This window comes from Schistocerca piceifrons, chromosome 2 (genome assembly GCF_021461385.2).
Source record: "Schistocerca piceifrons isolate TAMUIC-IGC-003096 chromosome 2, iqSchPice1.1, whole genome shotgun sequence".
Taxonomy (NCBI): Eukaryota; Metazoa; Arthropoda; class Insecta; order Orthoptera; family Acrididae; genus Schistocerca; species Schistocerca piceifrons.
In genome coordinates, this window is record NC_060139.1 from 540,087,461 (window position 1) to 540,103,729 (window position 16,269).

The 16,269-nt window shown below is 43.8% G+C and overlaps 1 protein-coding gene across 1 annotated transcript in view; it reads right to left on the reverse strand.

The window, feature by feature from the left end:
• The window catches only part of LOC124775562, a 131,351-nt gene that overhangs the window by 59,916 nt on the left and 55,166 nt on the right, over positions 1–16,269 (reverse strand). The window contains exon 2 of the mRNA XM_047250392.1: positions 15,365–15,607. Within this exon, the coding sequence (XP_047106348.1) occupies positions 15,365–15,607 (243 nt within the window). The remainder of the gene's footprint in view (positions 1–15,364; positions 15,608–16,269) is intronic.

The following is a 16,269-nucleotide window of genomic DNA, read 5'->3' on the forward strand; positions in this document are numbered from 1 at the left end:
GTCTTTAGAATCAGGGTGCTATATATGTGTTTTTAGAATGAGGATGTTAGTGCGTGTGATGACAACGAAATTCTTTCCTCAGTGCTAAAGGTTATTTTTCTTCTTTCCTCTAGTAAGAGAAAGCTGGTACTTTGGACCGATAATTACGTCAGACAAAATACAAAATAAGGTTATGTTTCTTGTTCTTCTGCATCGACTTTTTACCCTGAAGAAACCACAAAATTAAGGATTCAGTTATTTCCAAATTTACAGCACATAAATATTATAATAGGTGTATCAGTCAAGGTTATTTTCTCTCCCAATGCACTTGGTGTATGTTATCTCCTTATATTATTTTGTAAGTTGTGCATCCTCCCGTTTTTAGTCTTTTAAAGCAGGTACAGCATTGTGCATAGTCGTTGTAAGTAAACTTTCGCTACTTGGGCGAGTGTAGACGGAACAAGATTTACCGTGTGGATACCCAACTTTATATGAAAGATGTTCGGACTGTGCGATGCAAGATTTGCGTTGTTAGAAATGTTAGCGTCATGGTTTGCAGCCAGGCGCCGCTACTGGTACGGCGGCGTGGCGTAAAAATACCAAAGCTTCAGTCTGCTTCGGTCTGGACAAGGAGAGCAGGGCTTTACTTGTGAAGCTATTTTATCAAAATAGCAGCAACAGCGCTGGTGCTCTTCGCGAGTATCGACGCTTTGAAGGAATGCGGAGAGGGCCTCTTTCCACACCGGGTTTTAAAAACATGATTTGGATGTTCGAAGTGACTGGCAATTTGAAAATCACTTCTGTGCGAAGCCGACGGCCATTTGCGGCACAAATTGTTGAAGGAGTTACTGTTGCAATGGCTAATAATACTGAACGCAATATGCAATCTTCATGCAGTTCACGAGATGTGTCACGACAGCTGAGCATTCCATGGTCCACTGTTCGAAAAGTGCTGCGAACAGTTGTGAAGTGGTATCTCTAGTGCGGTTCCATTCTACCGTGGATACATGTGGTCGTCACAACGAGCAACGCTTATAAACTGGAACGTAAACACGGTACGCAATTAACAAATGTTACACTATCATGTGGCAATTGTTCCTTTCAATGGCTTATTCCTTATTTCCCTTCAGCAAGTCTTTACAAGTGTTTTCTCAAAGTTTCATTGTCCTATGATCACCAGTTTTTTCAGGGGGACCGTCTCAAGTCATTTGGAAAATAATTCCAAACTAGGGATCGTACCACTCTGCAGTACAGCTGATATCCGAGGACAACAGCGAGAAACTGGCCTCTAGACCAACTGAGGGTAAGTCTTGCACGCTCTACGTACTCGCCGAGACCGGTTTTGTGCGAATTTGGTTCCTTTCGGTTCGGTTCGTTATCAGGTGCAACGGAAAACCTGTGAAACCCTTTCATACACACACGGTTCTCAATCGTTCGTATTAGGTTCTGTGCTTTCTTCCGTACACAGGCTCAGTAGCGATCATGTCAAGTCAAGTTGTTGCCATACTATTTTTCTACAGAAGAATAAAAAACGAAGCAGGAATCCTAGAGTTGATTGGGAGCATCCTCTTATCACTTTACTCAGAACTCTGGAGCATTCTAAAACATTTTTCCGAAGACAGGAGAGCACGAACACAATTTTTTTTTTATCACACACCTACGTTAGCCAAAAATGTAAGACACTTATTGAAAAATTACTTCATGACTGAAGAGGGTTCAGCAAGTTGGCAATTTTAGAATATCTGATTTACCTTAGTAATTATCACAAAACTTGATGTACTGTATTATAATTTGATATGTATTTTAAGTAAATGCCACTGGCTATTCCGTAATTTCATTTTAGATTTCCTTAAAATCACTGTAAGGTTACCAGTTGCCCTGATGTACTACCTCTCCTATTCGACAAAAATGAATATTTCAATGCATTTTTTAGTGATGTCAGATGTATGGAATTTGTTGAAACTTTCAACATAAATGTCTTTCTAGGCTTTCTACGTCTTAAATTTATCTTCATATTTTTCATAAGTTTTGTCCCACAGCACTGGTTTAGAAGATCCACATCAACATCTGTCATCTGCTAAATCGCTCATTTTATCAGAAAAACTGCGACAACAACTTTCATAGACTAATAAGAAATCGCTCTTAAAGAAGTCATCTCGCTATCAAGTTAAAACAGAATAAAACAGGAACTGAACCGTGCTGGTATCTAGGCCTTGACTGCTTTCTGTTCCCTGGACACGAGTTCAAACCTTATAGAAACTAGACGAAACCTGCTCGTATCGAGGGAGTATTCAGTGCTCTGCTGTTTCTATTGGGCACCGATCAGAAAGCAAAGCACTGTTACACACCTGTCGGCAGCGACCGTAAAAGAACCACAAATGTACCGAACCGAATGGCACTCCATACGTGTTGATTAGGCCGTACCGTCTAAAAGGCCAGGCCACACGGCAACAGGTACATTACTTACTCTGTAAGGCTGTACCGGTTATTATGTCACGTGTTTGTGGCTAGTATCTGACTGTAGGCGTTGTTGTTAAAATAGTGCTGATTGCTTTTCCCAATTTCTGTCACAAGCCATTTCACGAATAAACATTACTTGTTTTTTTAAGAAAAAGTTTAATTTAAAAACCAAAAATTTGGGACTGATGCTATGGCGAATAGATAAGTAGTTTTTTTACCCGGTTATTAGGAAAGAGTGAAAAAACTGTTATAACCAAGACCAAACAAATACGGAAAAATACCAGTTATTCGGAACTAAAATACCGGTACCCGTTTTAAACGGTCGGTTTTTCCCATCCTTACCATGGCGGAGATGCCCATATCTCTGACATCCAAAGAAAAGAAGCATGTTGTTCCATGGATCTGAGGACCTGAATTCTGATCCGTATTACATCTTTCACGCTCTCATTGTCATTCTGTGTTCAATGATGAAAACATTTCGTGAATAACTCAGTGCCAGACTGATCTCTAGACACAGTGTATAATTTATTACATTCATTACATCTTTTGGTGCACTGTCGTTGTGCGTCGTTATATGTATAAAAATGGTCTGATCTTTGGTATCTATTGTATTTGTTAGAAGTTCCTGGTCACTTTGGACATAATAGGTATAAAGGATCAAAGAAGAAATGAAGGAAGGATGGAAGATTAGCGTTTAACGTTCCATCGGTAACTGCGTCATTAGAGACAAAGCACAAGCTCGCATTAAACAAAGATAAGGAGGAACCATGCCGGCCGTCACCTTTGGTGAGTTAGGAAAACCCTGTAAAAGTAAAATATGGAATGGCTGGATTTGGGTTTCAACCGCCGTCGTCCAGAATTCGAGCCCAGTTTCTTACCCACTACGTAACATCACTCAGTAATGTTTCGAGATCTGGAGACAGAGTATATTGTGCTGTACATTTTAGAGCATATGCTACTATTGCCGCATTAAACAAAGCAGATACGATTAAGTGACGTTTGCTCTGTAAAACACATGATCAGTGGTACGTCTTTCATTGACAATGACAACAAGAGGAATCCATACATATTACATCAATGAATATATGTACGTATGCCTACATCTGCTCCAAAACTAATGGGCAGTTTCCAACCAAACCTGAAGAAAATATCACTATCTGTTTGGAAAGAATCACTGTGATGGCAAGAACCATCTGCCAGTCAAAGGGGTGGAGCTGGGGTGAGAAAGAAGTGTCGCCCGCGACTACATATAATTTCAAACTTTAGCGAAACTTTCTCTCGCTGACAACCCACGCAAAATGATGAAAGGAAAAACGTTTAGAGCTTACTGCAACATAGCTGTTCACGCAATAAAACGGCTTCATCAGGTACTGAATGTATGACGGGGCCCATACCAAACAGGACTAACAGCAGATATTGACTCTATACAGAGAAGGGCAGCACGAAGAGGCAGATTCTCGAAGTTGGACATAAACTACCCCGAGAACGCCCACTTACAAAGTTTTAAAAACCGGTTTTAAATGACTCTGTGAATATACTACAATCTCCTACTTATTGCTCACGTAGGGAATGTGAGAATAAGATTAGATTAATTACAGTACACACAGAGACATTTAAACACTCATTCTTACCGCACTCCACACCTGAATGGGACGTAGCCTCTTCCATGCATTTCACAGCGGTTTGAAGAGTATAGATGTAGATTAGATTGTTCAGGAGATTAAACTGCATAAACACCGAGATGCGTGAAACTAAATGCAGAAACTTACTAGAGATTCCGGAGATCTATATGCACAAATATATATGTGAAATATGTTATATACACTATGTGACCAAAAGTATGCGGGCACCCCAAAAACATATGTTTTTCATATTACGTGCATTTTGCTGCCACCGACTGCCAGTTACTCCATATCAGCGACCTCAGTAGTCATTAGACATCGTGAGAGAGCAGAATGGGGCGCTCCGCGTAACTCCCGGACTTCAAGCGTAGTCAGGTGATTGGGTGTCACTTGCATCATACGTATGTACGCGATATTTCCACACTCCTAAGCATACCTAGCTCCATTGTTTCCGAGATGATAGTGAAGTGAAAACGTGAAGGGACACATACAGCACAAAAGCGTACAGGTTGACCTCGTCTGTTGACTGACAGAGACAGCATACTCTCGAAGGGGGTCGTACTGTGTAATAGGCAGACATCTATCCAGACCATCACACGTGAATTCCAAACTTCATCAGGATACACTCCAAGTACTATGACAGTTAGGTGGGAGGTGAGAAAACTTGGATTTAATGGTCGAGACGGCTCCCCTAAGCCTGACATCACGCCGGTAAATGCCAAATGACGAATCGCTTGGTGTAAAGAGCGTAAACATTGGACGATTGAAATGTGGAAAAATGTTGTGTGGAGTGACGAATCACGGTACACAATGTGGTGATCAGATGTCAGGGTGTGAGTATGGCGAATGCCCGGTGAACAACATCTGCCAGCGTGTGTAGTGCCAACAGTAAAATTCGGAGGAGGTGGTGCTATGGTGTGATCGTGTTTTTCATGGAGGGGGCTTGCGCACCTCGTTGTTTTGCGTGACACTACCACACCACAGGCCTCCATAGATGTTTGAAGCACCTTCTTGCTTCCCACTGTTGAAGAGAAATTCGGGGATGGCAATTGCAACACAATCTAGCACCTGTTCATAATGCACGGCCTGTGGCGGAGTGGTTACACGACAATAACATCCCGGTTATGGACTGGCCTGCACAAGGTCCTGACCTGAATCCTATAGTATACATTTCGGATGTTTTGGAGCGCCGACTTCTTGCCAGGCCTCACCGACCGACATCAATATCTCTCCTCAGTGCAGAACTCCGTGAAGAAAGGGCTGCCATTCCGCAAGAAACCTTCCAGCACCTGATTGAACGTATGCCTGAGTGGAAGTTATCATCAAGGCTAAGGGTGGGCCGACACCATAATGAGTTCCAGCGTTACCGATGGAGGGCGCCACAAACTTGTAAGTCATTTTCAGCCAGGTGTCCGGATACTTTTGCTTAGACAGCGTATATGTGAAATATAGTAAATGTTTAAAATACCGAAATGTATGTGAAATATATGTGAGACGTGGATGTTTGGCAAACCACGAGTAAAAAGTTCTTCCTAAATCCTTGGATCGATTTCAACCAAACTTAGTACACTTACTACTTACCGCCCAGAAAGAAACGTTTTGGGGTTAAGAACCAATAACCTCCTACTGAGTTAGGAGTGATAACGTGGAGAGTGAAGATGGTAGGAGGATGTGGCGACAGATAGGGGGATGATGAGACTTATAGAGAGAGGTGGAGGGGGAAATGGACAGAAAGGGGAGGAGACAGACAGAGAGATGCAGAAGGAAGAGATGAACGGAGAGAGGGAGGAGATGGAAGTGGACAGAGAGAGAGGGAGGAGGTGGAGATGTATGGAGAGAGGGGGACGAAGAAATGGACATGTGGGGGGAAGAGCAGGAGATGGACAGAGAGAATGGAGAGAAGAATGTGGACAGAGAAAAGAAAGAGGTGATGGGCAGAGAGAGAGAGGGAGGAGGAGATGGTCATTGAGAGGGGTGAGGAGGAGATAGACAGAGAGAGGAGTTAGGTGGTGATGTGCTGATGGACAGAGAGAGGGGGAGGAGATGGGCAGCGAGAGGGGTGAGGAGGAGACAGATAGAGAGAGGAGTGAGGAGGTGGTGGACAGAGACAGGGGGAGGAGGAGATGAGCTGTGAGAGGGGTGAGGAGGAGATAGATAGAGAGAAGAGTGAGGACGTGGTGGATAGAGAGAGAGGAGTGAGGTGATGATGGACAGAGAGAGGGGTAGGAGATGGGCAGAGAGAGGGGCGAGGAGGAGACAGATAGAGAGAGGAGTGAGGAGGTGGTGGACAGAGACAGGGGGAGGAAGAGTTGGGCAGCGAGAGGGGTGAGGAGGGGAGATAGATAGAGGGAAGAGTGAGCATGTGCTTGATAGAGTAAGGGGGACGAGGAAATGGGCAGGGAGGTGAGGAGGAGGAGATGGACTAGTACAAGACTAGAATAAATTCTTATTTGAGCAACTATTTCTGAAATAAAGCAGAAGGATTTGGAAAGGCAGAGTACACAAAAGACGAAACGCGCTAAAGGAGACACAGATGGAGACTTATCTATTGAGTCATAAAACCTGTGCTACAAAACTGTGAAAAGATTCAACTGTTGTTAAATCACTAAACACTATTTCTGGCAAACGTGCTTTCTTAAGCGTATGAAGTACTGATAGACCCAAAACGACAGTATTTGTGCGTTACATGACTTCACATATATTATCAGAGTCTTTTCATCTTTCTTCCTTCTTTCTGTTCCCTTACGTTTATCACATCTAACACAGGGCCCGCTTTTTCAGATTTTGGCAAAGTGTATGATTTAACTTTGTGCCCGGATGCCCTTCTTGACGCCACAGTCATCAAGGTCAACTAAGGGAGGGAAATCGTGTGCGTCAAGTGTCTGTGATTCGTATGAACTTTGTTCAGTATTTCCCTAAAAAGCGCGGTAAACTTCCTAAAATCACTCTTTGGTTCGCCGTTGCACCAGAGCCACAGTCCTTAACGCGCCTCCCGAATTCTAGCCCAGTCAGATGACGATTGTTCTAAGAAAATAGCGGAAATGTTTTGCTCTACGGTATTAAATGTTTTTCGAGGTTCTGAGTCCGAATTTCATGTATGCTGCCTTGTAGGATATCGGTTTCACAATTAAAAACTCAAAAAATTTCAAACTCTTCGAACTATTTTCAGTTCTTAGCTTATATATAAATTAACGTAAATAAAACTTCCTGCAAAATGCACTGCTCTGGTATGGTTTTCTAATGAGCGGTGTCGGCGTTAAAGCACGCTAAAAAAGCAGTCGCTTTTTGGCCCTTCAACGAAAATGTCAAAAACACCCACTCCCATCCCCAACAGTTCGAAAAATATACACTTCGTCAACAAAAACCACTACACTACGTGAAATTACATTAAATTTCCTACAAAGGACGTCTACAACATTCAATTTTCTCAAAAAGGGGGTAGCGCGAAGCAGAATTTACAAAAAATATCCTCTGCGTTCTTCAACCAAACGACCCTTCCTACCCGTCAATCTCTTATCCTCGCTGTACATTCGACCAATTGATCTCAAATGAGGCTGTTTTAAATGAATGAATGGAAAAGTATGTTTGATGAAAACATTAACAAATTACATTTACAACATTTGAGGTACATGGCACTGGACAGAAGGATGAACACGAAATCTGCACGTATTAATGTACAAATGCCACGAAATGAGTTAATGTCGAGCCCAGGTTTGGACCACCCCTTGGAAAAGAAAGAAGACAGAAGATAGAACATGGATACAAAAGACAGATAAGTGAACTATCGGTGATGGTGCAACGTATGTGATGTGCACAGTTGTGCAGATCTTATATTCGTCTGCGTTTGGCTGTTGTTGTCCCAGGCAATGTTTCTTGAGCACTTTAAGGCCTAAGCGAAGGGTCTTGCGCAATGGAAGGTCAAGGCAAAGCGTCAGGGGCTGTAGAAGCCCCAGGCTGAACACTGAGTCGTTGCTGTTCTTCAACAGAACAAAAACTGTAAATGAATTAGTAATGTTATGATAGAGAAAATTTGTTAGTAAATAGGTTAAGTGATATGCACAGGTGTGCACATCTTATACTCGTCTCCGTTTGGCTGTTGGTGGCCCAGGCAATCTTTCTTGAGCATTAGAAGGTCTAGGTGAAGAGTCTTGCACAATGGAAGGTCAAGGCAAAGAGTCAGGGGCTGTAGAAGCCCCAGGATGAACACTAAGTCGTTGCTGTTCTTCAACTGAAAAAACTGTAATTGAGTGAGTATTGTTATGATAGAGAAAAATTGATAGTAAAGATGCATAACGCTGCTAAATACTACATGAATTAACACCTTCTGCGCCTTAGCTGCTTCAGACAGTGATAATGCAAGGGTCTCATCCAGCTCGTCTTCGCCTTCTGTATCAAATTAGTGGTCGATTTTGGAACACGAATCTTCATATTGCTGGCACAGCTTCGTGGAGAACAAACCTGCTCGCCTGCAAACACATCGACCTTGGCTATCTGTATTGCTTTTGCAAGATATAAGCCGAAGAAGCCTCTAGGGGGCCTCAGGTTTCAGTGTGGTTATGGGAGCCAACCACTTTTTGGTCTACGTCTACACCCACTGTTCTGGATCCAAGTAGTTTATGACCCAGTACTGCACTTGACAGAAAGCTCTGAAGGTGTGTTGTTGAGCTGCAGTTTCAGTTGGAATCTGGAAGCACTATTTGTCGATGTCTTGTAGGCTGATGACAAGTATTGCTTACACCGCAGCTTGCGGACGGTTGTGATTGGATGGTTCCCACTATAAATGGCAAGCAGAAATTTTTCACCAGAAGTTATTTCCTTTGGATGGGCTGATGGATCAATAAATTTGACAGTGTATGATTCGAAATTTTTGGAGAGGGTACGTGGAGTCCCAATTTCTCAATGTGTGGAGGAAGAGCATGTGGTTGGCAGCACTTTCCTCCGTTGCACTTCCCGGATAGCAGAAGAGCTGAGGGAATGTACCTCTCTCTGTCCTGAGGAAATATATTCAGGGGCAGTTTAGAGACTAATAATTACGACCAGAAGATCAACTTCTTTTCCCGCTGTTGTGGACCGAAGCCAGTGTTTCTGCCGTCCGTACTATCGGTGTCTCTGCATCATTAGCTGCCTCCTTGGTGTCGATTCAACTTTCATTGCATTTTGTCATCAGCATGGTGATTAGTCTATCCTTGTTTTTCGAATTCCATAGAAAACTTACTTGTTAAAGTTTTTTATCGTGGTGCTGCGTAGATGTTCTCCATGGACAGCTTTTTTTCGACCTCCTCAAGCGCTCCATGAACTTGGTAGTGTTCCATCCGTCGAAGTACTCATCGAATTAAATTGTCACACTTTGGTTGTACTTACATTCTTAAAAATAATGAGTATATGAGTCGCGACCATACGAACCTGGGTAACTAACAGCCCCCAATAATCACATATACTGTACCAGTTGGATCCAGAGCAGTAGGGGTGGAAGTTGATAAAAAACGGTTGGCTCCCATGACCACATTGAAAACCCCAGCTCTCGAGAGGCGTCTTCAGCTTATATATTGCAAATGCAATACAGATCGCCAAGGTCGATGTGAGTGTAGGCGAACAGAACTATACTACACTAAGCGGTGACGATAATATGAAGACTCACGTTCCAACATCGACGGCAGTTTTGATGTAGAAAGCGGAGACGACTTGGAAACTACTTTGCAGTACCACTGTCTGAAGCAGCCGTGCTGCACAAGATATTGATTCTTGTTAGATTTTGCAGCATTATGCTTCTTTACTAACAATTTTTCTCCATCATATCATTACTCATTCAATTACAATTTTTTCAGCTGAAGAACAGCACCAGCTCAGTATTCAGCCTGGAACTTCTACAGCTCGACACTTTGCCTTGAACTTCCATTGTGCAAGTTTCTTCACCTAGACCTTTTACTACCCAAGAAACATCGCCTGCGCCACAAACAGCCGTATGGAAACGAGTAAAAGATCTGCTCACCTGTGCACATGATACCAGTGCATGTATTTCGTCTTACACCGATAGTTCACTTATCTGTCTTTTGTACACATGTTCCATCACTAAACTCCTTTCTTTTCGAAAGGTGATCCAAACCTGCGCTCGACATTAGCTCATTTCGTGACATTTGTACATTACTATGTGCAGATTTCGTATTCATCCTTATGTTCAGTGACATGTACCTAAAAAGTTGTAAATATAATTTGTTAATGTTTTCATCAAACATTCTTTTCCATTCATTCATTCAAAACAAACTCGTTTGAGATCAAGTGGCCGAATGTACAGCGTGGATGAGAGATTGAGGGGGAGGAGGGGTCGTTTGGTTGAAGAGCGTGGAGGATACTTTTGAATTTTTTGATAAAATTGAATGTTATAGACGCCTCTTGTAGGAACTTTAATGTACTTTCACGTGGTGTAGCGGTTTTTCTTGGTAAGCTGTATACTTTTCTAACTGCAGGGGATGAGGATGGGCGTTTCTAATGCTTTCGTGGAAGGGCAAAAGAATGCTGCTTTTCAGCGCGCTCGAGCGCCTTACTACTCCTCAGAAAATTATACTTCGTTATTGCATTCTGTAGAAAATTGTGCCTACTTTAATTAAATAGAGTGGTCATTTTCTAAATATAACCAAAAAACTGAAAAGAAAGTGAAAAGTTTGAGGTTTTTTACGTTTTCCTTGTGAAGTCGACCTCCTACAAGGCAGAAACATGAAATTCGGTTTCAGTTCCCCAAAAAGCATGTAGAACCGTTGAGAAAAAACTTACGCAATTTTTTTGAGAAATTGCCTATTTTTAATAGCAATTGACTGGACCATTCAGTACAGATCTGTCTCACCTTCCTATGTCGCAAGCTAGCGCGCTGCTCGTTACGCTACACGAACAGGCCATATCATAGGCTTTTCATATCTGTCAAAAATATGAGTTCAGTACCAACATAAATTGATGAAAACGTTGTCTTAATTTTTTTAGCTATCACAAAATGTTATCTGGAGAACAAAGAAACCACTTCGATAAAAGGTGTCAAATATACTCAAAATCCTATTTCAAGGGTCTTACCTTTACACCGCATGTGATATAAGAGAAAATGATCCTTAAATCTCAAATAGCAGGTATAGGAGGGTACAGGTCAGCGTGTTAGTTTGTATTTTATGTTTTCCGCCGGGGATCACATCCAAATCACATAGGATTTGTCATCATAATACAATGAAAACAGATAGCTCAAATACACATAGAATATACTGGGTGTCTCTCCTAAGAGTTGTCAGGCGCATTTCCTCTGGTGTTTCGGCAGTTATCCGCAATTTATTTTTTGCAGTGTGTAGCATGACTCAGCCAAAAAAAATACTGTTCATCATGTCTTTTGTGCAATGCTCAGTTAATAGAAAGCGTCCGCTTGTTGACCGTTGCACACAAAAATTTTAAATCAGAATTTTACTTGTCACACATTAGTGTAGTACTATATTCGTTTTGCTGATATGCATTAAGAGGGACGGTAAAACGGGAAGAACAGCCAGTACTCTAGAAGTGACCGAGCAGCGCTGCTGCATGGCAAGAGCAGTCAGCACGAGACATGGCGGCGCGCAAGTAACTACTGGACTACTGGTTATTCTTCGTGTTTTCCTGTCCCTATCACTACATATCGATAAAAGGAATTCGCAATAGTCCAACTTCGGACTGCTATATCAGGTGGACACGTAATATTCTGCTTTAAAAATCTTATTCCTCGTACCGGGAAACAAATCGACCCTTTCCACCGACATGGGGCGTCGCGTGCAAAGCGTATGAGCAGTATTTGTTTGGGCTGTTCCAGCTACACATTGCAAAAACGGAATTGCTAATATTTGCTGAAACAAGAGAAAATTCTCCTGACGTCTCTTTGGAGGGACACACGGTGCAGGTTTGTTTTGATGAGTGTATGACAGGTGGACGGACATGGTCTTGCTGAAGGAATCATCACGCTGTCTGTCTGAAATGGTTTTGGGAAGCCACGTAGAAGCTAAATGAGAACAGCACCAGCTCAGTATTCAGCCTGGAACTTCTACAGCTCGACACTTTGCCTTGAACTTCCATTGTGTAAGTTTCTTCACCTAGACCTTTTACTGCCCAAGAAACATCGCCTGCGCCACAAACAGCCAAATGGAAACGAGTAAAAGATCTGCTCACCTGTGCACATGATACCAGTGCATGTATTTCGTCTTACACCGATGGACGGGGCAAACCGCATACTGTCGAATACGAGATGAGTGTCTTAACAACAGCACTGCCTCATTCAGCTGGTCCCTATCTTACATTCTTTTTTTGTCCACACGCACTTTTCACCAGGTGACGCATTACGTGACGAGACCGTGGTGTAGGCCGGCGGCGTGGGTCAGCCCAGCCGCCACGCAGATGCTGCCAGCGCCAAGCGACGGCGCTGCCAATGACGTCAGCTGTAGCTGCAGCTGTGGCCGTAGTTGTAGGCCACGGGGTTACCAACATACCATGGCAGCCGTAAGCTCATCGTATATCTTCATATGCTGATTCAGCCGAGAGTGTCTTCAGTTTAAATTGAATCCAAGGCCAGGTCCGAACTACCACAAACTGCAGCAGTAATGGTAGATTTATTGTACGTGTCGAGCCGTTCCTCCACTTAAGGAAAACAGAAGAGGTGTCAACTCGTCCCTCCAGTTATGGAGAACAACAATTCTTTTCTGTATACGAATTCATTTGGATGTGTTAATAATATTGTACAACTGCCTGTTTAGGTGACGATACGTCGCGGCAAGCTGTTATGCAGAGAGCAGTTCCCAACGTGACACGTCACACATTGCCATTGTGCTGTAGGTAATTGATGCTGAGAAGAACGTATTACGCAACAATACCGAGTAATAAACGTGAGGTCCGTCACAAAATTGTATGTCACACAGCGATATACAGACTTTATAACCAGTCTCTACATTATCGTTACTAAAAAACCCTTCAGTGAAGAGTATTAGACTAATGTCGGAGGGTGCAACTAAAATGCGCAACATGTTCTTCTTTGTATATAACCGGGAGAGCATTTCAGGCGTCTCGTTGGTGACGGCATTGGCAGCGACGCGTTTCTTGCGTGACTTGGCATTACGCTGAAACTCCCAAAATTAGACGGTGCAGAGGTAAAAGCTTGTAGAAAATTGAAAAAAAAGGAAGAAGAAAACTAGAGGCGAGAGGAAATCAACATAGATGGTGCAGAATACGATCGACGCTTTCCATGTTAACGGTTACAGTGAGGTGAATATTATGGTAGTTCACCTTCCCGCTAAACTGAGTCTCTCCACTTCTGCAGCTGCGCGATGGCCGTGGAAACTTCGATTTTCAGCTGTCAATATGTTATTTGCGCCAGAGTGAGTATTATCTTGTCAGCGTGGTCAGACTAGTTTCTTGTAAACAATACAGGAACCAAGTTTTCAATGTGTTCCTACGTGGCTGTCCCACTTGTATTATGTCTATATTGTTACATATATGTTTGGCAGGGATAAAGAAATCTTCGAAATGACTGTGCCATACATTTTTTGTTGACAAATTTAGGAAAACCAAATTTTTGTATGTTCAGTTATTATGTTGTCACCAGACGCATATCACACCGAAGCACCGTCAGTACAGCTGTATGCTATCTTGTCGAAAATTATTCTACTGTGAGAATTAAGACGCAGTATGAGATAGGAGCTCCCAGAACTGTGCAATCCGATTTTTTTTTTTTTTCGTCTGTAATTATTGCTGCGGCATCTGACATTTAGCGCTCCTCTTCGCACTGGCGCGTCATTGCGGGAGTATACGATATTCATTTCACCTTTGTGTAGGCGCATATAGCACGCAGTGAAGGTGATGATAGCCGAAGAAGTGAATCACAGAACTATTACTGCCCATCTGAAAAAAGCGACGGAAATGTGAAAGGGACATCACGAAAGGCAAAGAACTACCAACAGTCATTTGGTATATCAAAACAATACAAAAGCATGAAGGTTGGAAAAATAATATGAAGGTTGACCAAACAACTAGTTTGATACTACTACTCTAGAAGAAGCTGTTACAATTCTTTCCGAGATTCTGAACATGTTTAAAACTCCTCGAATGTTTTGCTAATACAGAACAGAATACGTCGATGACATTATAATCCATTAAGATTGACGTACGGGTAATGCACAGCTCTCATCTCATTTTCATCATTTCAGTGTTGGATATTTGCAACTGTTACAGTGTTGAGGGGCATTGTCGTCTTGGAAGATTCTGTCTCCTTGATGAGATCATTGCCAGACTACTGAATGGATTTTGTTTTCCCCTCGGTACAGTAATAGCACCCAAGGGAAGTTATAATATCACTGACAACACAGCTAAATAACCTGTGTTGTGCTTTACGAACAACAATATACGGTTCAGATTCTACATTTTCCTTGACATATTGCACATGTAGGATCTTGCTGTGGAATGAAACAGTCTAAAAATAAAATTCTTCGAACATTACATACTTTCATTGTTCGGGAGCCTGAATTTCGTTACTATAGCTCCGCTGTGGTCTGCATGAAGCTTGAAAATAGAAATACTACACTGAATTTTACGTCTATCAAATTCCCATAACACCGATTTACTAGACGCAATTGAAGACAACTGATGCTTACATGCCAGTGGCTTCTTATTGGCTTTTTAATGAGCTGCTGCCTCAAAAAGTTTACGTTTTCTTCCAGTATTCTCTTTTACAGAGAAATTATTTCCGATAACTCAGTAAACTATCGTGGAACTGGACACAGCAAGTTTAGACAGTAGCTCTGACACTGTTTACACATATCAACTAGATTGCCACAGACAATCTCCTGGTCGGAAATAAGTAAAAGCTGAAGTTACTATAATTCAACACGAAGGTTCCACAGACTTCTAGAGACGTCATATTTGGAGTGGAAAACAAAGGCTTGCAAATCAGTGAGAGACACAGCTCAGATAATGGGGCGTTTATGTAGGGTAATTATATTTTTTTTAGACTCGTCCTGTTTTCTAATCCTGGTCATAGTCAGGATTAACAGTGGAATATAGGAATGGGTTTTGTGGCTGGCTTCCTTTCCCAGCGCTTGTCCCAAATGACACTTGTTAGAAAGGCGAATATCCGTAGAATGGGCACATAACGGCGAGGTTTAACAGCAGCTGGGACTTCGGTGGCGGTCAGACGCTGGTTCGCGGCGTGAGGAAGCCGTCACTGTCAGATCTCGCAGCGCTATCGATTGTGGCGGATCGCAGCTGGCAGCTGGCGGCGTCAGCGTGACAGAGGGCGGCGTGTCGGCTGCCGTACTCACAGAGTGTGCGGTCAGCGACCGGCGCAGCTGCGGCGTCTTGCGCTGGCGGGTCCTCCGCACCGTGGCAACAGGTCTGCCCGCGGGCAGGGCGCTGGAGGAGCGAGCTGGCCGCTGGGGGAGAGGGCCGCAGCACGAGGTGGAGGGGGCAGACACGGGCACTACTGGGCCGCGGCCGCCGCTGCCGCCTCCGCTGCTCTCCACGCTGACCGCGCCGTGGCTCACCGGCAGGGGGCTGCCCGCGCACTGCCGCCGCCAGCTCCGAGCGCACCCTACCCCAGCCCAGCCGCGCCGCGCCGCGCCGAGCGTCCGGGCGCCGCCGCCCGCCACCCCCGAGCTTCCGCCGACGCCCGCGCGCGGCGCTGCTGACGCCCGCCGGCTCGCGTTGCCGTGGAAACGGGCTCGGCACGGCGCTCTGACGTCACTCGCAGCGCACGCCTGTCTCTCGCACTCTCAACCCCCGCCTGCTCTATCCGCCGCCCATCCCGAGAGCCTCGATATTTTTAGAGGTCCGCCCCTTTCCACATCCGCCGTCGGTCGCGTTCTGCCCTTTCCGAGAGGCCTCTTAGCAGGACGGTAATCTCCCATACCCGCGACCGCGCCGGTACAATTCCTATCCGTGTCTCGCCGCTTCTAATAAACGCGAGGAACTGATTCTGCTGTGGCATTTCCTTCGGATAAGGCACTTCGTCATTTTAACCCCGATGAGAAAGAAAAGTTGCAGTCTGTCAAAATATTCACGTCTTGTCGTGTTAATGTTCTTGTTGTCGGTCTAGGATTTATTGTGTTCCGGTTTACTATAATAATGGCGTGTGACGAGGGCCTCCCGTCGGGTAGACCGCTCACTTGGTGCAGGTCTTTCGATTTGACGCCACTTCGGCGTCGATGGGGATGAAATGATGATGATA